This window comes from Anopheles moucheti, chromosome 3, assembly GCF_943734755.1.
Source record: "Anopheles moucheti chromosome 3, idAnoMoucSN_F20_07, whole genome shotgun sequence".
NCBI lineage: Eukaryota > Metazoa > Arthropoda > Insecta > Diptera > Culicidae > Anopheles > Anopheles moucheti.
Window position 1 is genome coordinate 73,290,987 of NC_069141.1, and position 24,160 is coordinate 73,315,146.

At 43.2% G+C, this 24,160-nt stretch overlaps 1 protein-coding gene across 1 annotated transcript in view; it reads right to left on the reverse strand.

Moving 5' to 3' along the window:
• LOC128300727 (ankyrin repeat domain-containing protein SOWAHC) overlaps positions 1-24,160 on the reverse strand; it is a 98,380-nt gene that overhangs the window by 16,399 nt on the left and 57,821 nt on the right. The window contains exons 6-9 of the mRNA XM_053036898.1: positions 19,978-19,980; positions 10,402-10,491; positions 10,253-10,258; positions 1,059-1,131 (exon numbers count right to left, since the gene is read on the reverse strand). Coding sequence (XP_052892858.1) covers positions 1,059-1,131; positions 10,253-10,258; positions 10,402-10,491; positions 19,978-19,980 — 172 coding nt within the window. The remainder of the gene's footprint in view (positions 1-1,058; positions 1,132-10,252; positions 10,259-10,401; positions 10,492-19,977; positions 19,981-24,160) is intronic.

Sequence of the window (24,160 nt, forward strand, 5' to 3'; positions counted from 1 at the left end):
TTTTTCTCAATCGACTGGAAAGTGGATTGATTAAATCGTTCGAAAAAAGTCACATCAATGTCAACCAACGCGACGAACGCTAATGAATGAGTGCATGGTTGGATACAAAAGTAGAATAAAGAAAAACACAATGTAAATCACAAAGCATTAGGAAATTGGACAGATTTGGAGAGGCGATGAAGAAAATTAAAAGAAAAGCAAATAGAATGAAAAACAATTTGTTTGAATGCTGTGGTTGTAACCTTGCTAGAAATATTTATTGAATACCCTGCCGAGGCTTAGACCAGAACCTTGGCAAAAGGAGAAGAAACATTAATTGTCACTTTTTGGTTCATTTTTTTTCGAAATCTTGACGATGAACTGGACCTGACCTGTGTTGGTCTAGAAATTGTGGAGTAGATCTGTTACCATACAATATCCGTTGGTCACTTCTGAGGCCCATTTGGGGAGTTCATAATCCAGAAGATCGTGTAGTACTTTTAAAACGGCAATTTCCGGAAGACAATTGGTGCTCATATCCCCTGAAGATCACACAAAGTACTCTTGATTTTTTATGCTCTTCAACATCAGATGGATGTGGCTGAGCTTCTTTGGGAACAAGGTCTGAGCAAGTCAGAGTTAGAGTCAGAGTGAGTCTTGGTATGGAACTTCAAGAACCTTTCATCCATGAAGATAGCAACTTCATCCATGTCTATCTTGCCTAGCAACTTCTTCACATTTGTCTCAGTTGTTCCGACCGGCAGAACGATAAAGCGACAATCTTAACTAGTGCTGAACTTTAAGGTCTTGTTGGGTATTGGAGGTTTGAACTAGACTTCTGTTTTACACAGTGACTTTTCATTGAAAGAGAAAATATATTAATAATCGACAATATCCTGGGTGAAGCATGATCCTGCCTGATCCTGTAGTAGCTATTTGAGATTAATTGATATCGTTATCGAACGAATTCAATCCTATATGTAATGCTAATGTCTGTTCTTATGTTTAATGCATACGTTACTAAGGCAAACCTTACAACTATAGGAATAATTATGCAGAAAGTGCCCTTTGATACTCACTGTACACGTTACACAGAAGCTCAAAAATGTCGTTCCGGCCGAACTGTGTGGCAATGTGAAGAGCCGTGTAGCCCTGCGAAATAAAGTAAAACCGTAAAGGAAATTAGAACGATATAATTAGAGTTAAATTGATCCTGCACAATCGTGCCAATCCCCGGCGCATGGGTAATTGATTTGTTACACCGTCCCGGGAAAAGGAAAAGCATAAAACCTCAGAGCAGCACGTGAAACAAATACTGAGCACCGGGGAAATGAGCGACACTTTAAAGATGAAGTTTTGAAGAGTTGAAATTAACAACCGTAGCGCGGATGTCAACCGAACCGGGACAGCCCCGGGACACGGGACACGAAGGGTTCACACAACAGCGGCGTTGTGTGAGTACTGTGTGTTTTGGGAACTTTGACTGACAGATGACAAAAGTTGCTCGGATAAATTTCACAGCCCAAGCCCAATTTATGCTGCCGTTTCGCAGGAAGAGCCAAAAACCAAAAAAAAAAAAGCGTAATTATTATTCCAACACACCGGGAAAGCAGCTCCACCTTGTGGGATGGAGGGGGAGCGCAGTGAGTTCCACAAAAAGAAGCGAATGGAAAACAACAAGCCGAGGGATGAGCAAAAAACAGAAAAAAAAAACATTAAATTTGTATGCATGAAAACATGCAACACTCGATGGAATTCCGGTTATCCCGGCGAATTCTGGCGAATAAAAGCGAATGCACACCGTCCAGCACACCAGCAGCGGGGGCCAGCCAGCAAACATACTGCCTACTAGCCCGTGGCCCTTGTTTCTATCGTCCTGAAAGGCAGGCAGTGAACAGGGAAAACTTTCACGTGAATTACCACGGTTAAATCGATCGCAGAAGTAGTATTAATAAAATAAAGTTTCAAATAAAAAAAAAACCTCCCATCATCACTAACGAACTTCCATACACCGTCATATTCCGGGGCACCAGGTTTCGTTCGTTTCGCATCCGCTGTAAACATCCAACATATGCATCAAATGTTTATAATGTTGTCACGTATCCTTTGATAAGCGGAACTGATCGCTTTCTGCTTTCCATTTTTTTTGTTGCCTGGCGGCCCCTGGTAGTGCGCGTCCTCTTGCTCCTGTGAACTACCCAATTTTACTGCGCCCGGGTGTGTTTTTTTTCCTCTCTCTATATTTCTGTCCAAACTGTCCCTCTGCTAACCCTTCTCCCGAGGTGCCATCGTGCGTGTGTGTGGTGCTTGTCCTTTTCGCGTTTCGCGCTTCCTGGCACTCTTTTCCGTTTGTTGTGTTATTATTTTATTCCACTTTAATGCGAACGCGTCGGTATTTTCTCACCCAGCTCGGTATCCGGCGGCGGCGGCGTGCTGGGGTGACCGAAGATTGGCTGCCGTTGTAGCACGGCGAAATTAAAAACTTTAAACCGGCAGGCCCGTGCAAGAAAAAAAGGGGTTCGCCTAGGTTTCCATTGTGCGCACAATGGAAAAAGGGTGTGGTTGGTACGGGGCGAATCCTTGTTCCAATCAACGTGGAGCAGTGAGGTTGAAACACATTTTCACAAGCACATGTGATGTACGGTGGATATGGAGTTGTGTAGAGTTGCTTTAGATTCGTTTCGTTCGCTGACAAACGGAACCACCGATATGGGTTTTTTTGCGTGCCCCCGGGTGTTACGATGTGTGTTACGATTTATTGAACTAATGTCAGGGAAAGGATGCGCACGGTACACTGAATCCATATTCAATAAGACGCATTACGGTTGGCTAATGCGGTGTGAAAACATATTGGCAATTTATTTCTTTTCATCATCTGCGAGTTCAATCTCGTCCTGATGCTGACATAAAGCCAAGGTACATGTAGGCTGTTGATATGTGACCGATTGTCCAGTGACTCGGCGTTTGGTCTAATATAGCGAAGCTGGAAAAACAGCAAGGGCTTTGAACCCCCAAGTAGAAGGAAATAAAGCCAAGAAAAAGTAGACTACTTCAAAGCAAATAGACAACCCATCTTAGCAACTATTCAACCATAAAAAACCCCAAGAATATTGAAGGCACATAACGATGGTATAGGCACTCTGGATCTCTACTCTGAATAAGCAACCACGTCCTAGCCTAAACATTGTCGCCCGGACCGGACTGTGGACAATCGAATGAAAAATGATACATCTAACATTGTACAGCAATTAGCGGCAATGTCTTGGGTTTAAATTATAATGAAATCTTAAATTTCAAATCGATTGCCGGGTCGCCGGTCATGTCCACACATGTTCGCCCACGGAAGGGTACTGGTGCTTGCACTTTCGGGCTCTCGGACAAGATTGTGGAAAGCCGATACCGTATACATAATACACCGGTTTACGTGTTTGAAGCAATCCGGGCCCTTCCCCCCCCCCCCCCCCCACGAACCGTTCTTAGGCCCTCAGGTGCCCTCAACGGATATTTCAATCGTCTCTCGCCACGGTGTGTCGGAGCAAGAAATCGTACATCTTGGTAAGCTCCACATTCAACTCCAAGATCTTGGCCATCATTAAAAGATGAGGATGCTTTTTGCTGTGCGATAAATGATGCCCTCCCCAAACCCACGCATTTGCTCTTTGACTCGCTCGAACAGTCACCGATCGTCGCCGACGGAAGAAGACCATGCTCCTTCCGAAGACTATCTAGGACCCATCCAATGGTTCCACTGTCGGCAAACAGAAGGGGGCGAACTATCGAGAATAGATTTATCTAAACAGAGTTCTTCATCAACCGTTTCGTCAACAAGCGGCAGCGAACCGCAAACGTGGCGCTTCCACACACTGTGTGTCGGCACGTTTCGTACGTTGTCGCTTCAAAACATAAATAAATAAACTCCAACAATCAATTGAATCGCTTTCGGAATGTTTCCTTCCGATTGTGGGACCACCGCGATGACCGCCAACAACCACCTCCACACCATGTGACGGCATGCGGCACAGGACTTTCTCTCACTCGTTTTCATCAGTTCCGTCATGTTTACGAGCAGCCCGCGTAAACAACCCACTTTCTGCCCCGTGTCCTCGCTGCGAAGTTGTTTCCACCCCGTTTGTGCCCTTTTTGATTTGACCCAACACTTTCACCTAAGCTACACCGTGCCCCACACCTTTGTCACCTTCGGCACAGCATCATCAGCGTGCGGATAGAGTGATCCTGCGGAGTACACCTCCGTCTAGCGCCATCGGCTTCGAAACTTCTGCAAATGGCAAAACACAGCGTCAGTGTCAGTCCGTCCATGATGGTTGTTCTTGTTGGTTGTTGGCAAACAAATTCATCTAACCGTAGATTTACATGCGAGTATTCCATTCCGAGGTAGGGGGTTCCTTTTAAACCCAACCCGTCACCTTCATTCCCATCTGCCGCCCTGTCACCGCTTTCGCTTATAATAAATGAAATATTTTACGTACGTATGTACCACCCACAACACTATTTGCATTTGCAGTGTGTGTGTGTCGGGTTGTAGAGCGGAGCAGGACGAGCTGTATCCAGGCGTTGACAAAACCTGGGCAAATGAAAATTTCCAATCAAAAAGCTTCACGTCTGCAGCAACGTCTGCGTGCCTTTGATGAGCGTGCTGGTCGTAAAACAGGTTACTACACACACAGACACACACCCCATATATTGGCCGGTGGAAAAAGCTTCGGTATGTTTACCCTTGCTTGATGCTACGAAACAGATTGGTTTACTCAGCAAACAACACCAGCCAATGCCAGAAAGCAAACGTTCAATTTATAGAGTGTCGCAACAGTACAATGTTTAATAAAATTGTCTTCCCGTGTAGTACGGTGTCCGCCGGTGTGCCGGTATGGTACCGTAGTCGTGCCGACATTTGACCGACAGTTGCGCTCTGGGCATGCAAACCACAGTCGAGAAGCAGCGATTGCAATCGAGAATTGTCTAAAACAAGAGCAAATAAAAGAAATTGATTAGTGAACGCATCGAAATGTATTAATAAAAATGAAACCACACCACCCATACGAGTCTTTAGATTCGTTTGATTAGACTAAAATTCCTTTTGCAAGATGCCTTTTCATGCTTGGTATTGATAAAAAAACCTAAAAACATAAAAAAATGAACCATCTTTTAGCAGTAAGTGGACAAAAGTAATAAAAACTTGGTAAAAAAAAACCTAAAAATATAAAAAATGAACCATCTTTTAGCAGTAAGTGGACAAAAGTAATAAAAACATGGTAAAAAAAACCTAAAAATATAAAAAATGAACCATCTTTTAGCAGCAAGTGGACAAAAGTAATAAAAACTTGGTAAAAATAAACTAAAACTATAAAAAATGAACCATCTTTTAGCTGTAAGTGGACAAAAGTAATAAAAATTTGGTAAAAAAACCTTAAAATATAAAAAATGAACCATCTTTTAGCAGTCAGTGGACAAAAGTAATAAAAACTTGGTAAAAAAAAACTAAAAATATAAAAAATGAACCATCTTTCAGCAGTCAGTGGACAAAAGTAATAAAAACTTGGTAAAAAAAACTAAAAATATAAAAAATGAACCATCTTTTAGCAGTAAGTGGACAAAAGTAATAAAAACTTGATAAAACTAAACAAAAAATATAATAAAATTGAACCATCTTTCAGCAGTCAGTGAACAAAACTAATAAAAACTTCAAAAAACTAAACTAAAAACATAATAAACATAATAAAATTGAATAAGTAATAAAAACTTGATAAAACCAAACTAAAAACATAATAAACATAATAGAATTGAACCATCTTTCAGCAGTCAGTGGACAAAACTAATTGAAATCCAGTATACGAGTATTGTCCCTGCCGGCCTGTGCCCCTCCAGGATGCTGTTACGTTTATTGCTCATCGACCAAACACTAGCGAGCTCGCGCCGGAATCGCTTGCCTTGTGGGCACCGGTGGAAAGTGAAAAACGCGAATTGTTGTTGTGCCATTTCCAGCCCACGAGATTTTGTTTTTCATCCCTCTTTGGCCACACTCACCGTCGGATGTGTGTTCCTGGGTTGCTTGTTTTGTTCGTGTGTGGCAATCTTGTAAAATGTAAACCAACAATGAACTACAGCAGCAGGGTCACACACACGCACGCACGCCCGTTCGTTATGAGATCGCGAAAACAGAATCGTGCCTACGGTCGGTTACAGTTATGAAACTTTGTGGTAGGTAAAATAGTATGGCGCTGTCAGTGTCAGTTTTTTTTGTTTTCTTGTTTGCCTACACTGGACACTTTGGGAAGGACTCGCCTCGCGGACGCTCTGTACAGACGGACGAGTGCCACCTAGTAGCCCATGAGGGTTACCGAACGGGGGCGGTTTTAAGAGAGAGATAAAATGAAATTGTCCTTCAGGATGAGCAGCCAGTGGGCGAATTATGTGTGCCGCCGTGTGCTCGACTCTTCCACGATCACTTGTGCCACATTGTGCCTGTTTATATTTATTTCTTTCTCCACTCTATTGGACACGATCGTTTTTTGTTTCTTTTTGTTTTTGTTTGAGTGGCTTTTTCAGTGGTTGTCAAATCGGGCAAAGTTGGAAGTTGGTTGGAAAAGAAGGTAAACTTTCCTCCTGACGTGATCGTTGCATCGTCCGGCTATAAACAAAAAAACAACCTCCCCATCGCTATCAGATAGATATTGGAATTATTTGGTCACGACTTTACCACCGACTACCGAAGCCGGTGTGGTACAGGCGCGGTGTCCCACTGGAAAGCTGCACCCAAAGCTGGACAACGACGTTGTCTCCGGGGTGGGATATGCGGGCATCGGAAATTGAGATTCTACTGCATGCTAACTGGATATAATTAAACAATTTTATTCAACAAATTAGTTTTTAATTCCATCTGTCCTCTCCCAGGGGGAAGGTGGTTGAGACTCGAAAGAAAGTAATATTATGCGAACGAATTCGCCAACATATCGGCGGTACCGTACGGTACACACGGTCGGTATTCGATTCGGTTTGCGGACGGACAAAACATAAGCTCATAAACAATAGTTTTACATGACCCATCGGTCCCCCGTTTCGTCTTCGGTTCGCGCGTTCACCGGTTGTTCGGTTAAACGGTTTTCCATGCATACATGCAGAAATGCATACTCGAAGGTCACGCGGTTTGCATTTTCCCGCGCAGAAAATAAAGAATGCTAGCCCGGTTTGAACCCATTCAGCTGATCTTGCTGATGCCGTGGAAGGTAGAATGTAGCGCAAAGCCTGCTGCATAGAGCATAAGCATAAACCTGTCCCTTGTGTCCCGCTCTCTAAAGCGCCCGTTTGGAGACGTTTGGTGGTAATCGTTTTCTAGCGCCAACAGCTACTTTGGCTGGCAAAATATTAGCGTAACATCATGTCGACTATACACTCCGTCCGGAATGCCCGGAACACTGAAGCCGATCGTTTCCACTCGCGCGTAATGGATAGTGAGTGAGAGCAATAAAAAATTATTAATATGCATGCATAATTTTTCACTGCCATTCAAATTAGTCGCACATAAACAATTAAGGTAAGGTGAGCCCATCTGTGTGCGTGTGCGCTTGTCTACGGCAGTAGCCGGTGGCACATACTGGTAGGCTTTGTACACACTGTACGCACCACCAGCAGGGGCCAGCACCACTACTTGTGGTACCATCTGTGTGGAAGTGCCTCCCGTGGGCCCAGGCAGCGCCGGTGCATTTTGTCGTGTAGCACACACATCGTCGGGACCAATCGTAAAGATGGTGAAGATGTTGATGGGACGACGGATGGAGTAAACAATAGTGCCGCAAAAAAGAAAAGAAACTCCATTATTTAGCGCGAAACATTATGTGTGTGAACCGGGTTCAAACTTATTGCACTGTTCTGTTATGACAAGACAAACGAGCGGTTCACTAACCTATGCTCTAGTGCAGCAAAGTTATGCGCGTTAATGCTGGTTGAGTGAATATTATTTGGTTTTACTAATTGCTGGTTTACTAATATCGTGGTATTAAACAATATTATTACGAGGGGTTATTTTGTTATATGTTAAATGACATTTGTTCGCTTCTTGCTTTACAACTATTGGCTCCATTCAAGAAGAATGGACAAGAAGTCCATTCTAACAATGACATTGAAATAGTCACAAGTAATCCTATGCTTGAGTCTTCAAGAATATCATCTGGACATTTGTAAACATAACCTAGATCTATGCAACTCCCTACGGAAAGAACATTTTCCATTTTACCTTTTAAAAAGGTGTGAGAACCATCTTGATAAAAGACGTAAAGTACTTGCATCGCGTGTCAGTCGTTGCCTTCCAAATGCTAAGTAGGTCGAGTCATTTATTAAGATCAAGTAGCTAGACTTTGTCGGACATTTTTTAATCCATGAGAACCTTCACCCATATCTTCTGGGTGGTTAGCACTGACCATATACAGCTGGCCACATATCACAATTATTCATATAACTATAGTTCATCCCTGAAAATACGGCATTGCCGTCATATTAGAAATTAAATAAATATACTTCATCCCCGGATGACTGGTTGAGCTGACGTCCTCCTGCGAGAACGTTGAGGTCACGTTCTCCTCAATTTTCTTCTTTGGGTTCTGCAGTGTTAAAACTGTAATAAGTCTTCTTCAAACACTCGCCATTCTCCGGAAGTATAAGGATATAATAGACTCGGGATCAGCTATATCAGGTGCACACAATGTCAGACGTCTTCACTGCAATGTGAAGCCTGCAGTTCGATCGCCGTTGTTTGACTAGTTACGCGTTGGCAATTCCAAATTAACTGATAATTTTATCAAAATGGCTGTTCGCCTTTGGGTAGCTAAAAATATATCGAAGAATGGTGACGAGGTGACAGGGAGCTCGAATTAAAAAATCGTATTTGCATACGTTTAATCAGGTTGACCAAAGTATAAACAGGGCTGTGCGGAAGCTCTCGTACGCTGCGCTGTTTAAATTTATCATTCTCGGTTACGATCGTCACAGGATAGTTAAAAAGAACTAGCCCACCAACGGACATAACAAGCTCCGAACGGCCATACGAAGGAACCACAAGCACCCCTTGAGCTTGAAAAGGGGGTTTTTATATCATTAAGCTTCGTCGTAGGGATATAAATAATCCCGACCGTTTGCCCCAAACAAACGGTAGGCGGATTGATGAATGAAGCTTTGATTTCCTAACGCAGCAATCCAACGTCCCCGAGTGCCGGGGCCGAACCAGTTCATCAAGCATTCGCGTTATCGTACGCAAAGGATCTTCTCCACCGGTCCACCGCATATCAAATGTTTATGATTTGACAAGAGAATAAAAAAAAAGCCCCCCAAAAATCAACACAGCAGACAGCGGCGGCCTTTTTGTGGTGTTGCGCTTATCTTGCGCTCCCTCACCTCGACGATAAACGCTTCCTGCTTTCCGACCGAACATTATCTAGGAAGGGACGCACCTTAAACGATAGGAAAAAAAAACCTGCTCTATTTAATGCGATCGCTTTTTTTTCTATCGATGCTTTTTCTCGTTTGGTTTGTTTGTTTGTTTGTCGCGTGTGTTTTGGTTTGTTCTCTTTCCCGCTAGAAAGCGATACATTTTGGGGGGAGGGTTGTGCGTTCGACTAATTAAAGCAAATGTCTTTTATACAGTTCTGTTAATGAAATTATAAAAACTAATTAGCGCTCCTGCACGAGGTGTGCTTCGCTCGACGGTAGGAGTTTCGGGTTGGTTTGACAAAGGCTTCCAAACTTTCATGCTTCCCGGGACCAGATGCCCGAAGAAAATAATGATATGAAGAAAAACCTTTCCTTCAGCATAGGGCGTTCGCTGGTGTTCTTTTCACCTTCAGTCCATCCATCCAAACGCACGGATGATACTTTCCAACTTCATCAAACAAACTGCCACTGTAAAACACAGCCATTCGACATGTAAAAACCGATGCCTTTTCCCCGATATTCGTCGCCCATCGACGACGAATCGCAAATTAAGCCCGGCTAGCCTAGCTCTACCGCATTTTATTCCTTCCTTAATGGTTGGGCTTCTGGCAAATAAGGGGACCAAAACAAGAGCCACCCAAAGCTGTTGGAAAGCTGAGCATAACATAATTGCTCGTTGCCTCATGATCACGGAGGTTAGATTATCACGTCCGCGTACCGCGAGCCGGCGGCAACGGGCAATAAAAATTTAAATATTGCTGATGAATGTGCGCTCCCGCCGCTTATCTCGTTATAGCCGCTGCTCGTGAAACAATTTTCGGCCTGATTCACTTACCCCGTTCTGATGGAGTTCGATCGAGCGGTCGAGCGGTCGTCGATGGTGTCAGGACATAAAACGAAAGGGGGAAAAGAAAAGGTAGTAGAACATTAGAAAAATACATGCGCTACATGCAGTTACAGGCTACCGTACTACGCACTACATACCGTTCTGGCGTTGACATCGGCCTTCAGTTTACCGGCCACCAGCTTCACCACGTCCTCGTTGCCATGCTTTGCCGCCCAGTGCAGTGCCGTCTGTATGGATGGAAGCAACAGAAACAAAACCAAAAAAAAATGTAAATATAAATATGTAAAAGTTACAATATGGCGAACAAACAAAAAATCGATTTAAAAAAAAAAATGGTTCCGCCATGTTGATAAGATTAATTTCAACGATAGGCGCAAGTAGAGTGGGTATTTCATTTCAATTTAGATACGATCTGGGAACCAACCATAGAGTGTTGCGATTTCATCATCGCTGATAGCTGTATCACGCTCACAAGATAAACGCCCATACATCGCGTTCACGCTTGCCATGTTTGATGATGGGAAGATGGGGCTAACAGTACCGATAGCGACGGTACGCTGCTTCTGGGTCATTAAAATGTATAAGATCTACGGTCGGTCGGCTGAAATTATCCTAACCACCACACATGCGTGCGTGTGTGGCGGCTTGGCGTCTTTCGTGATGATGATGTTTGCGACCGTTCTTCAAAAAAAAAAAACCGTGCGAGATTATAAATTCGTATTATTTACCAAACACCAATTATGGTTACACTTGTTCGTACGCCCGGAAACACGTGTACTGCGTAAACGGTTAGCCCCAAAATGCCGCCGGTGTCGGCGAATGTGTGCCGCCAGTGGTAAATGTTTCAGAATTATTCTTATGCACCTCTTGACTAAATCCTTCCGGCCGGACGGAATGATCCGCACCGTTCCGGTGTTAGCAGATATCAATCAAAGGTTTTGAGCACATGTTGCGCCAACCACTGTTAGCGAATGTTAGCGTGCCGGGACGTCATAAATCCTTCACAGCGAATCACCCTAAAATCGGTTGGCCAAACTAGGGCACTCTGCCCCTTCTGCGAGGAATAACCTCTTCGAGAGTAACGCATTCAGGTGGAGAAGTATGCGCAGAATGGAGTCACTGCCGAAAACATAACGCAACGAACCCAAACCTGATCACACGATCGACGCTATCGACAGGTGTATTAACAGATGGTTGTGCAACTTCAAAATTTCTAAACTCACTTCCCGTCATATCTAACCGAGCCGGCAGCGCGATCGCGCAGCGGATGTATCCGGCACCGATGGCAGTTTCGCAGATGCAACACCACGACGACGGTTATGGGCGGCATAAATTATCGACATTAGCGGATAAATTGTGCGCCAAAAACAAAAAAAAAAGTAGAGTGGTCCATTCCAAACAGCTTTTTACACACCTCACAGCTCGTAAATAGCCGTTGGCGTACCCGGTTTGCGGTAGCATAATTTTAGTTTATCTTTTCGCAAACCTCACCAGCTGCTGGCAGGTAAGGTGGTGGGGACATACAGGCACAGCGCTTGTGTGCCATAAACTCATAATTTATCATACGCAGATCACGTTACGCTCCTTTATTGGATGAGATTTTAAATGATTCTTTCACAAATGTGTTTATCTATATTTAAGTAAGATTTTATCAAATATGTTCAGTGATGTGGTAGAGATCTATTTTATCTTTAATGAAAATCAAACTAAATCTTAAGAGGATCAGATAATTTGACCTAAAAACAGGGAACAGAATAACTGAAGGATTGGTTTAAATTCTTGATATTATGTAATAATAAAAGCCCGTACTGGGGAAAGTGTTTGAGGAATTTTAATTGAAAACATCTTGCAAAATAAAACAATAAAAATCCAAAAATATAAATCAATAAATAACAAATAAAATTAAACAACAAATAACAAATAACAAATAAAATAAAACATTAAATAACAAATAACACATAAAATAAAACATTAAAATAAAAAATAAACAATAAATAATTCAATCAATATTAAACCAATTGTGAAACAAAGATTTATGACACTTTTGTTTACTTTTGCTGGTTTTACATGCAAAATTTAGTTACTTATTTGTCTAGGAGTAGGTAGAATATTTTATTACAATTTGAGCTTAAATTTCGAAGTACAAATTTAAGCTTTCAAAAGTCAAAACGCACACAAAAAAAGTATATTTTAAGGTACTCTAGATTCTTTAATTAGAATGTGATGTACATTCTCCACCTTTGAGCTGATAGACGTGATGTGAAGTCAATAAAATAATTACCCATAACGGGTTGTTGTTTAAGATGCTACATGCGTAATTCTTGCCATGCGTTTGGATTGGATCATTGGAGCACGATTACGATTTTCTTATTTTCACCACGTCTTTTGACGTCACGGATGGTACCAGTTAAACGCTCACGAAAAGAAACCATTCCCATTTCGTGACAAACGTGCGAGAGTCGTGTGTACTAAGAGAAGTTAAATTTTACATCTATTTTAGGACCGTTTCGTTGCTATTAATGTACTGAATTTGGTTTTCGAAAATACGAACAATTAGACACTACTTATATTCGACAGCATATTTTCCAAGTGTTTGATTTATCGGTGTATCATATTTTGAAACACAGCACAAATTAATTCAAATGAATCGTTATTTGCTGCCTTCCTCCAATCAAATACCATATTTAAACGAAATTTCATTAGGTAATCTAGAATCACGGAATTAAGCGAAATTAGAATGTCATGCCGCGCACAGCGAAGCGATTCCCTTTCTGGTGCACCAATTTACAGCGTTCGTTTGGAGGCTAAAGCCACCACTTTTATTCCACCTTTTTTTGTTCTGCTTTGCCCAAAGCAAAGAACGAACTGCCCCGGAGAACCACGGACGTCGTCACCAGGGCAGGCTAACAACAATAATGACGGCAATTATGGGACGCGATAAAAATCACTTCCAGGGCAACATATAAAATGTTAAATAGCTTCGCTTTGCGTGCTATCCTGCGCGATCACACACTGGCAACAACAACAAACTGAGGCGAAGTGAGGCTTCTGCATACGAAACATGGTTTGCTGTTTTTGCAAACGAAATGCTACAGTCTGCTGCTGCTCCACACGACGGTACACACACTCCCGGTTGGCTCGGTTGGCCCCGGGCGAGGCAAATGAGCCGTGGTGGGCAAGCAAATGCCACCGGTAGACATATAAAAAGCGTGACCACGTGAATCCACGCACAAGCGAGTGGATTTGGGTTTGGTAAGCAAATAAAACCCGCGCAAACACACAACAGAGCGAACAATCCTCGACGGACGGAGTGAAAAATATTTATGCTCTCTCGCACCGGTAGACGGACGCGATGGCTCGTGGATTGGCAAGTGTATCGTTCACAGATTTTCGGTACTGTAATGTTTGTTTTTTGAGGTTTTTTGCAAGAAATTGGAACAATTTTTTTTTGTGAAATACATATTTAGAGGTAAAAGTATGCGGGGCCGGTGCAACTTCACCCGACGCCATATGATTAATGTCTGGTGCGAGCAAGCTCGAGGTCTAACGACTGCACTTCCACTACAGCCAGCATAATGTTGAAGAACCGGCAGGAAGGCCGAACCCCACGTTGCAATGCTCTGTTGCGGTGAAGGGGGAGGACCACAAAAGTATGGCTGGCTCCATTATGCTGCGACAGATCTACTCGTGGTTACACCGCGCGCGACTCCTCTTTGCAGAACGTTGGAGGTAAATATGTTTGAAAAAAAAAAAAAAAAACAACGTTATTCATCTCTGACCGTTGATCCACGATTATCCAACATTAACAGCCCCCAAAAGCTGGGCAACAATCAGGCATCAGGGACCAAAAAACCCGTGCGTCCCTGGCGCTTGGTGTGGCGTGGTTACCCACGAGCAGTTCGCAGTCCGGGAGCTTCTGGCGACATCGGTGGAATGTGGCTGCCACCATTGTAAGACTGTCTCATTCGATTTTTGCGATTGCACATCAAGGTGCTCGCCCGAGACAGCGATCTGGCGACGTGCAGGGGACACGAACGCGGCCGAAGGTGGGAAAATGTGTGCGACGGAAAACGTTCGCGTGTGGGAGGTTTGGGAAAAGGGGGGGAGGAGGGGGGGGGGAGTAGCAAAATTTTGCAATTGAAATTGAAGTTACACGATGGCGATGGCGCCAGCGGTTCAACAGTAGCACTAGTAGCAACCATCCGACTTGGATGCTGGGACGGACAACAGCTTGCCACTGCACCGTGGCAACCCCGTGGTTTTCGGCTTTCCCAGCGAAGGACAGACGGTGACTCTCGATCGGTGATTTTGCCAATGGGAAAATAAAATGAAAATAAAATCTCACCACACGAAAACGACGTCGTTGGTGGCTGTTCGGGTGCATTTGGCGTCAGGCATTGTGCTGTTGTCTTTTTGTTATTTTTCAAGGATATGTTGCTATGCTAGCATAGCTGAATTCTAGCTGATATTGTTAGTGGAGAATTGAGATTAAATCATTTTGAGGAATATTATAATAAACTAATAACAAAGTAAGCAATATAATTAATTTTATGATGCAAGAAATATCAAGATTTGAAATAAGAATAAAATGTTTCGAATTGAACCAGGGAACTCTTATTTGTTCTAGTTTTTTTAAATATATAATTGGCTTTAATATATCAAATTAATGCTGTTTCTCGTACAGCCTGAGTTAAATCCAGTACAAACTTATTACATTATTAAGAATAATAGTTAAATAAGAAAAATGCTAATTATTCATTTTTGGATTTGATTTCAAAAATACCACGACTTCTTGGAGAAATGTTAAACAACCAACATGTTTAGCAACATGTGATGTTTGTTGCATAAAAAAAAACAAAACACACGACACGTCGATCGGTTTGATAAATGAACGCGCGTTGAACGCGCCAAGTGGTGATTTGTACAAAAATTAATATTACAACAAATGATAACATATTGTTTGCTCTTCTACCGGGGTTTTGTACGACGCTCCATACCATGCCGTACGGCACTACGCAAAACTGGCGCGCAAGAGCGCGAACAGGGTAACATCATTTTTTTTTCCTCACGGCCGGTTGAATAGAAACGTTATTTTGTCGTCGAAGACATAATTTATGTTTATTAGCGAAAAATCTGTTCGGAATCGTGTATTGTTGTCTCAATCTCGATGATGCCCTGCCGAAGATGGAGGTGGTTTGGATTGGCTTTTTCTTTTTCCGGGTCTACTGTGAACGTGAAACATTGCGCGTGGTGGTGGTGGTTGTGCTTAGAGCAGAACTTATGCTGCCGCGACGCTACTTTCCCTAGCACACACACGCGCGGGTTGCTGTGTTTCGGAAAGTTTTGGGTAAGACAACGCGTTCTTCAACCTACACCGAGGAGAAAAAAAACTGGAGTAGATAAAGAAGCAACCCAAATACGACAACAACCCCCGCGACAGCGGCAGCAGGAACGCAGCAAACCAGGCGACATCATGTTCCGCCGGAGATGTGTGCGCTGCTGCGCGAGCATAAAAGATGCTATCAAGATTTGTATTCAAATTGCACCGATGGGCACAAGACCCGGGTAGCAGCCACACAAGCGGTTCTAGCGGTCTTTGATGGTGGTGTTGTGCTTCTTTTTTTTTTGCCCCCCAACTCCCCATCGGGACGAGTTTGCTATTCCCTGGGCAGCAAGCGCTTCTTGAACGCAGCATTTTTGGCCACAAAACAACCGCAGCGTGTAACTCCGGTGGTGTTGGTGGTTGCTAGCTGGGCCGGGCTGCCACGCCGGTTCGATGCGTCCGTGTCGGGGATGGAAACGGAAATCAATTTGTTTGCTGTAAGTTTTACTCTTCATCAACATGCCGCTTCCATCTGGGAGCAGGAGATGTGTCACTATTCGACTCGGAATACACATGTTTTTGCCATTTCTGTGAGACCCTTTTTGTGAGCTTTTGGTTCGAACTGGTCGGTTTGTTTGTTTCGTTGTTGAGACACTTTACAAAAAAAAGCGTAACAAATATTGATGGCTTATTCAACGATTGATTTTTGAAAGCGGATAGGAATGTACTTATTAGGTGCGCAAGTAAGTAGCGACATTCTCTTTTCTTCAAAGTTTCAAATATTACTAATGATTAAGTTAATGTTGTTGGAAACAATGAGTCTGAGACATTACATTCCCTAAATCCAAGATTTATTGACGAAAAATAGCCTCTTCTTTTGGAACACGCTAGGATTAAACTGTTTTTCGATGTCATATGACTGCAACGGTAGAAGGATGATTCAACATCTGGAAAATACAATGCCACACATCAATCTTCAAACATTTGGAGAAGATCTTCAAACATTTTGGACTTCCTTTACGTCGAAATAACCGCTCGTCCTCGTCGAATTTCCACCAATGTCGAAATCACCGCTTTTAAAGTGACGAACCCGCGCGCAACATCTTCGCGCGCAACAACATCGCAACATCGCAACACCAGGGTAGTACAGAACCACATCATACAGACATCTTGGACAATTTTAAACCAAAAAGTCCTCCGAAAAAGGACAATTAATACGCGTGAACTTAGCCATACACTGATGCAACCAAATTGTTTGTTCAGCTTGATTTATGTGTTTTTAATTTAGTAAGTATCTCACAACAATTTGTGCGGACTACGATACCTTCTAACCAGTTTTTTGTATGCATTTTGAATATTGTAAGCTTAAGCCTGACAGCTTTCTAAATAAACTGGTAAGTTATTCCAAGTTAAATTTTGTTGTTTCTTCTCAAGCACAATTAAAAACTTGGCACGATCGTTCAACCTAACACCAGATCAAAACTATCGACACTATCCAAACAAAGTGTTCAATGTTTGACAGATACATGATGACAGTTTTGACAGTGTTTGACAGACAGATGATGAGTCCCAATTATATAGTCCTGTACAAGGTCTGTGTAGGATAGAGGTCGAGTAATATAGAGCAATTTGACAAGTAGCCAAAAGTTTGTTACACGTGATTTGACGTTTGGACGCCCTTTTCCATTCAAATGATTTGTGTGAAGTTGTGTTGATTAATCGGGATATAGTAAACAAGTAGGCTAGACGCAAGTAATCTTACACGGGCGACGAAATGTCAAATGAAATCCAAAATGGCGAACCTCTATCTTGGCTATTACTCGACCTCTATCCTACACAGACCTTGGTCCTGTATCTGGAGATATCCTCGCCTACTAAGCAGGGATGCTTAATTGTGGCAATTGTTTTAATGTTTATAAAACGATCTAACTGTTAGGACAACATGACTAAGCTTGCATCACAAACTTAGATAACTTGAACTTAATTAATTGTATTAAAAAAATAAAATTAAATCTCAGATATCAAATTACAGCTAAAGTTCAAAAATTTTACTTGAAAAAGTATTACAGTTTAGAAAGTTTTATATACAGTATCCGTGAAATAATGAATAGCTTTTCCATACATTTCTGAATGCAATCTTTTCCGTCACCATTCGCGTGTGTGTAATCGAAGAGTCGCGAAACTATCCGAACCGACCGAAGTTATGGAAGCACAATGTTATTCGATCCGCCTGTGAATCACACCGCACCGGTCCCGTGTGTGTTTTATGCTATGCCCCGTACAAAGCCGTAAGGATCTGTTGCGCGTCTTAAAGAGTAACGATCGAAATGTCATTGTTTACCATACTATACGCGGCAGGTCGGTGGCTTAAGTATTAAAGCTGCCTTACGCGCTTTTTTTTCATTATTCGCGCGTTAACGAGAAACGCAGAGAGAGCAAGAGCGAAAAAAAATGCACCCGGTAAGGTGTTGACCCGTTGCAAAAGGTGGCTGAATGGGTGTTGGGATGCAGTTTTTTCGGTTGCCCCCCCCCCATCGCACGGGTTGGTGGTGGTGGTTTTTGGCCAGGGTGGTGTGACGTATTTGTTATTTATTTGTTTTATTTTTCACAGAAGCACAGGACACAGTTTTAAATATTCTCCACGGAAGAAGAAAAAAAAACAACTTTTCAGCGCAGTTTTTGTTTGTAGCGCAAATATTCCGAATGCGTGTGGAGAATTCTTTCCTGTTTTTTTTGTGGTTTGTTTGTTTCGTTCGTCCAAGATTCCGCCGAAAGGATGCGAAAAATATTTCTTTTGTGTCGTTGTGTGTGCTGCTCTGCACCTATTTACGCTGTCCTGTCCTGTTCTGTATTTACGCTGTCAGACAAGGAGGGGGGATCCATTTGGGACCAAGGGCGTGCGTGCGTGTGTGTGCCGAGTTATTTATTTGACTCCATTTGCCGGAGAAAATGAGACGAAAATTGCCACCAAAAATTATGGAGAGTATCCATTCGGTCGCTAAAATGCCCGATCGCCCAACGCTACGGCAACTTCAAGGCACCCAAGTGACCGGATCGATCGGGGGGCAGATGATGCGGGGTTTCGGAATTTAAAGATAATCGATTTCCAAAACCGCTCCGGCTAGTGAAGATTGCACACTATGCAAAACGAGTACATTTCATTCGCGGAAGAAACCATCCTGGCGGGGTGACGACGCATCCCATTTTGCGCTTAATGTCCTGTTGCTGCTGCTGCTGCTGCTAGGGTGAAGCTTTAGCCGTAAAGGGAACCAAATTCTTGCCGTTCGGCGGAAGGATTCGGCAACCCGGGAGTCAAGAAATGAATTAACAAAGCGACAAAAAATGTTTATACACATAAGGCATTATCATCCGTATCAGTGGCTACCTTACTTTTCGGAAACCGTTCCACAGTATCGTGCTGCAAAATGGGACGATTTTTTTGTGCGCTCTTTCTTCCAGCTTTTCTTCACTTCCACCCTTTTGCCCGTGTGACCATGGTTCGCGTGAGCGACATTCTGCGTGAGCGTGGTGCTGCGTAAATACTGTTCCCGAGATGCCCGGGAATGCAATTGGTGCGGAAAGAAAAAAAGGGGAACCACGGGAAAGCAAAACGAAAGCAAAAACAAAAAAAAATCGAAATTATGCTCCCGTTTTATCAAAATTTGTATCTACAAGCAATTTATTATCAGTGCAGTAAAAACTGTTCACTGTGTAAGTTTGCGTTACAAAACCCGCCGTACGGCAGAATGCAGAAAAACCTGCCCAGACAGTTTCCATTGGCCGTGTGGTGGATCGCTGGCTTTGGCGATCGCAAAACAGCTTGGGAAAACAATAAGTTCTTCCACCCGGGGTTCCTCGGGTGGGAACACTGTTGTTTATGCTCGGTTCCCCTGATGCAGGATCGTGGAAACCGGTGGAACCTGGTAACCTGGCCGGTCGGTGCCGGTTCCTTCATCACCGATAGCTACCCCGCAATGGTCAAGACCATAGAGAGGCTTGATGAGAGCGTCGTGGTTTGCTGGAGCACAGAAGTGACCACATCGTTCTGCCCACTGAAGATGGCAATTCCACTCACGATCGTAATGCACCCGCGTTCGTTCGATAGGTGAACGAAGCAAAAAAAAAGCCCCCTACAAATACAACACTCTATGGAGGAGAATTAAAAAAAAACAAACGTTGCAAAGGATGGGAGGAAAGTGGCAAGGGCAAACCAGATTATTGATAGAGATCTGCGAATCGTAATAGGGATCGGGAGGAATCTTTTTTTTGTTTTGCTCCTCTGCGATCACCACACGCGGACGGACGCTTTCCCACCGGCAACCGAGCGTCGTTCGATGTTCGATGATAGTTTTATAGCATGAAAATGAAATCAAATAAACTAAATACTCACATACTACACATCTCACCATCGATGAAGACCCCGGGAAAGTGAGCCGGGGGATTGTTGCGATGTTTCGGACGCCCGTATCGGCAGCCGTATCGATTTCCAGGTTCATCAGATTTATGATCGGTACGAATCGGAAAACACACGTACCGGGAATGATCGGGATGGTCGGGATGTTCCACCAGCAGCATGCAGGGCGGATGGGCAGCGAAGCGAGAAGAAAAAGGGTAAAATATAAGTTTTAATAATTTATTCCATCATACATGCATTCGTTTAGGGTTATGCGTTTGCGCCATGGTTTTATGCTGCGTTTCGCAAAGGCGCATACGTTTCCTGTTTCCTGTTGTTTAGTGGTTGCGAGCCTGGGTTTCGCATGTGGGCACTGCAATTGGCGCCGGCCCATTGCAAAGCTCAATCCGATGCTAAAACACTCGCCAAGTCTGACCATCGCGTATTAGCAAAATGAGCGAGCGTTAAATTTATTTCAACTACAGCATTTGATTTATGGTGCGTATGATAACATGTTGTGATAGCGGAGGAATAAAAAAAAACACAATCAAATAAATACAAAACCTTTGCCTATTGCGTGTAGATTTTTTACCTATATGAGCCTAATACTGAGGAAGAAAAAAAAAGGATTTCTGTCGAGTTAAGCTACTTTAAAGAACTGTAAGCTTATAAGCTTATATAGAGAAAAAGATGGTACCTCTTTATTAAAAGAATGCGTTAGAAAATGTAGAAAATTTTCCCAACATTACGAAAGCTTATTCGACTAATGTTAAATCAGTTATAAGAGTAGTAATTAGACAAATCATCAATCTAACAAAACCGTCCGTCATGAGATTTTAAAAGTGGCAAATGCAAATGATAAGTTTAAATCAAATTTAAAAAACCAAAAGAAAATAAAAAAATAAAAATAGAAAAGAAGAATATTTGAAGAAATAACGAAAGGAATAAATAAAACGATGGCACAAAAAAAGTAAAATACATGAAAACATTAGAAAACCTTCAAGAATTACAATTAAGAACTTTAGAACAAACAAAAATTTTAGAATAAATATAGCAATAATGCAAACTACAAGCTACATAAACTGAGCTAAAACAATTAAAAACCTATTATAAAAACACTCTGATAAATCATCAAAAATTAGTTTCTTGGGAAAAATGTAAGATTCAGCTCTCAGCTCAGCTCTGGTATTATTATGCACTTCTGGTCTAAAATGAATGCGGTCGCTCTCACGATTGATCCGGCAAGGTGCATTTCCCCAATAAAAACAAAAAAAACCAACAAACATCCAAACACACGATTCCGTGCCGAACTGTATGCTTCTGGGCTGTCTAGCAGGTATGGCGGGCATTGGTATGTAACGATCGCCCAAATGTTAACATCCATTTCGTGGCTAAGCAGAATGTCTCAATTTCAAAACCAATTTCGCCTTCATTCGCTTGTCCAATAGAAAGCCGCCCTTCGGCATCGGCGGCGATTCTTGGGAAGCGACCGGGGCCCGAGTCGTGCGCTTTTGCGACCGTCGATCCTCGGAACCCGATCGCGGCGATGCGATTCCTTGCCTGCGGTCCTTGCTCACGACGATTAGCCCGGCGACGAGTTCCAACGGTTGCATCGCGATATCGTTCCAGCTACGACAATTTCAGCAGCACGAGATGTGACAATGCTGCCGGACGCTACTGCTGCCGCCAGGGAGCCGGAACGATTCTTTAATTTGGCATTGTCCGGTACCACCCCGTCGATCTTCACGAGTACGCCCAGAATGCCCGGCCGGGCCCGGCCGTGTGCCGTTCCGCGGGAACCGATTGTCTGTGTGTGGCGTTAGCGAAAGTTTTGGGCCGCAGTACCACAGTTTTGCTTTATTTAGATCTCTCGTCGAGCAGGTCTATGCCGTATTGTTCAAGGACCAATTTATTTGTGACCTTACTCGAAAACAAATAAGGGGCACGTTTGATTATAAGTCCTGTTGCAAATCGTGATCTTGGTATGCGATCCACCCCGATTCGGTAGGAGCTCGGATACAAGGAGGAGACCGTGAGATGATTGAGTGAGGACGGTGGAAAAAGTACTTTTTGACATAAATCATGTGTCCCTCAGCTGAAACTTTGGGACCTATGGAAGCTTTAGTTCCGTTTGTTCAGATTAATTCTTGTATAAATTCATTTTAATTCACAGTAAGAATCGATAAAGGTACAGATATGTGCACTTTACTTTCAGGAATATCTGGTTTTTCTTATGTTTCAATAAAAAAATATGATCTCCAACTCGTTAAATATTAGATTGTAGAGGCTTCTTTTGTCTAATATTGTCAATTCCATAACTGAGGAAGTAACCTTTCTAAAAACTCATAAATTTGACCTTTTTGTGTAAATCTCCTATTAAGAAATTCATATGTTAATTGGCACTAAACCTCTAGGCTAGTCATCATCGAAGTGCTTGATGCCTGCCACCATGTTTTACAATTTATTTAATCTAAACAGTGAGAAATCGATTCCACTACCACTAAACCACTCAGCAGCCCAAGAAATGATTTGTTTCATCCTGTTAGAAGATCGTCTTCGAACGTTAGCTGAAAAACATATTACACCAAAAAATTATGCCATTTCGATGCTTTTGCTTCGATCGGGTTTGATTGCAGTACCGATAGCGCGACAGGGGAACTGCGAAATTTTACTTTCATTCCAGACAGTTTTACATTGCCCAAAAATGTTATGCTCGCTATCCGTATCCGCATCGCAACTTCATCTTCGTTGACGTTTCGCCAGGAACGTGCTGTTTGGGGCCAACATACGTTCATTCATTCAATCGTATCGTTGTGCTTTTTTTTGTTTGTTTGTTCCTGTTGTCCAGCTTTGCTTACTTCATTCGGCTCGATGTAGCGAACTTTGTCTGCAGATGAGATATCACCTTCGTTCCAAATCGTCGAGAAGCCTGCCCAATCCCTACGGTGGACTTGTCAATATATCATACGTAGAGTGTGTTGGGGAGCTGTCTATGTGTGTGTGTGTGTGACTCCGTGGTTGTAAGCGATTGGTGTCCTCCGGTACCTCAATCCTGTGTCCAACCCCGTTGCCCAGTAGATTCAGCGTGAAGCATGTCGATTTGGCGTCTCAGATAGGGACAAGTATTCAGTTCGATTTCGGCAATTTGTTTCAATCATAATTCTTGAACAACAAAACGAAAAACAAAAGCAAAAAGGAACCCAAAACCACCGAGCCCAAAACCAGCCGATGATCGGACAGATTCTCTATCACTGTCCGGGAGACTCCAACGGTGGGGCCAAGAGAGACTGCCGAGAGACTTATGCTGTGCTGTGTAGTTTCGACAACACACCATGCCGTGCTGTATGTGCTTTATCTTCGCCAGCGCTCCGGTGCGTCCTTCCGCAAGACGGTGTCGTTTCACTCACTCGCTGGGGCGCACTTTGCCCATTTTGCACCACCCCCGAGCAAAGCATTTGTGAATGAATGAAAATGTTTCCTTTTTTACATTCGTTAGTGCCAGCGAGTATACGCACTGTTGATAACAACACGCAAAGAAGCAGATCAAGCAAGTCAACACAAGGTACTGGCATGATTGAAGATAGAAGCTTTGCGGGATGCAGCATGGGCGAAGAACGAAGAAGGCGAGATATAGAGCCGTAGGGACAAGATAAGCTCGGTGGATACGAAGCGCTACAGCCCCACGATCGGGAAAGCGCTGGATGCGCGGATGGCAGCGACTTTCTTCTGCAATAAATTTGAAATTTTGGGTTGGTAGAAAACGGCAGGTGGCGACTAGTAGGTGGTTTGACCCCATGCCACCACCCGAAGCCGGAATGACATTTTTAACTCTATCTCTGCCCTGCCCGTGCACGGGGTTCCAGTTTGGCCGTGGCATACCACAGCCGTGGCTACGAAGGAGTTAAGAAGCGAAACACACCGAACGTCGAAAACGATCGAACGAACCAGATACGCGTACAGGCCTGCCAGCATCCACCAAGGTTTGCCGTGGATGCAGCACAAGCGAAGGTGGAATGGAATATTTCGCGCCAGACGGTAAGATATGTTTCTTCAACTCGTTTATGATTTCCTAAAACAAAGTCATTTTCTGTACAATTCCAGACCGACCCGGCGTCGGTCGTCGTCCGTTCCCGATCCGCCCGAACGTCACACTTGCACTAATGCCCCATCCACGTGCCAC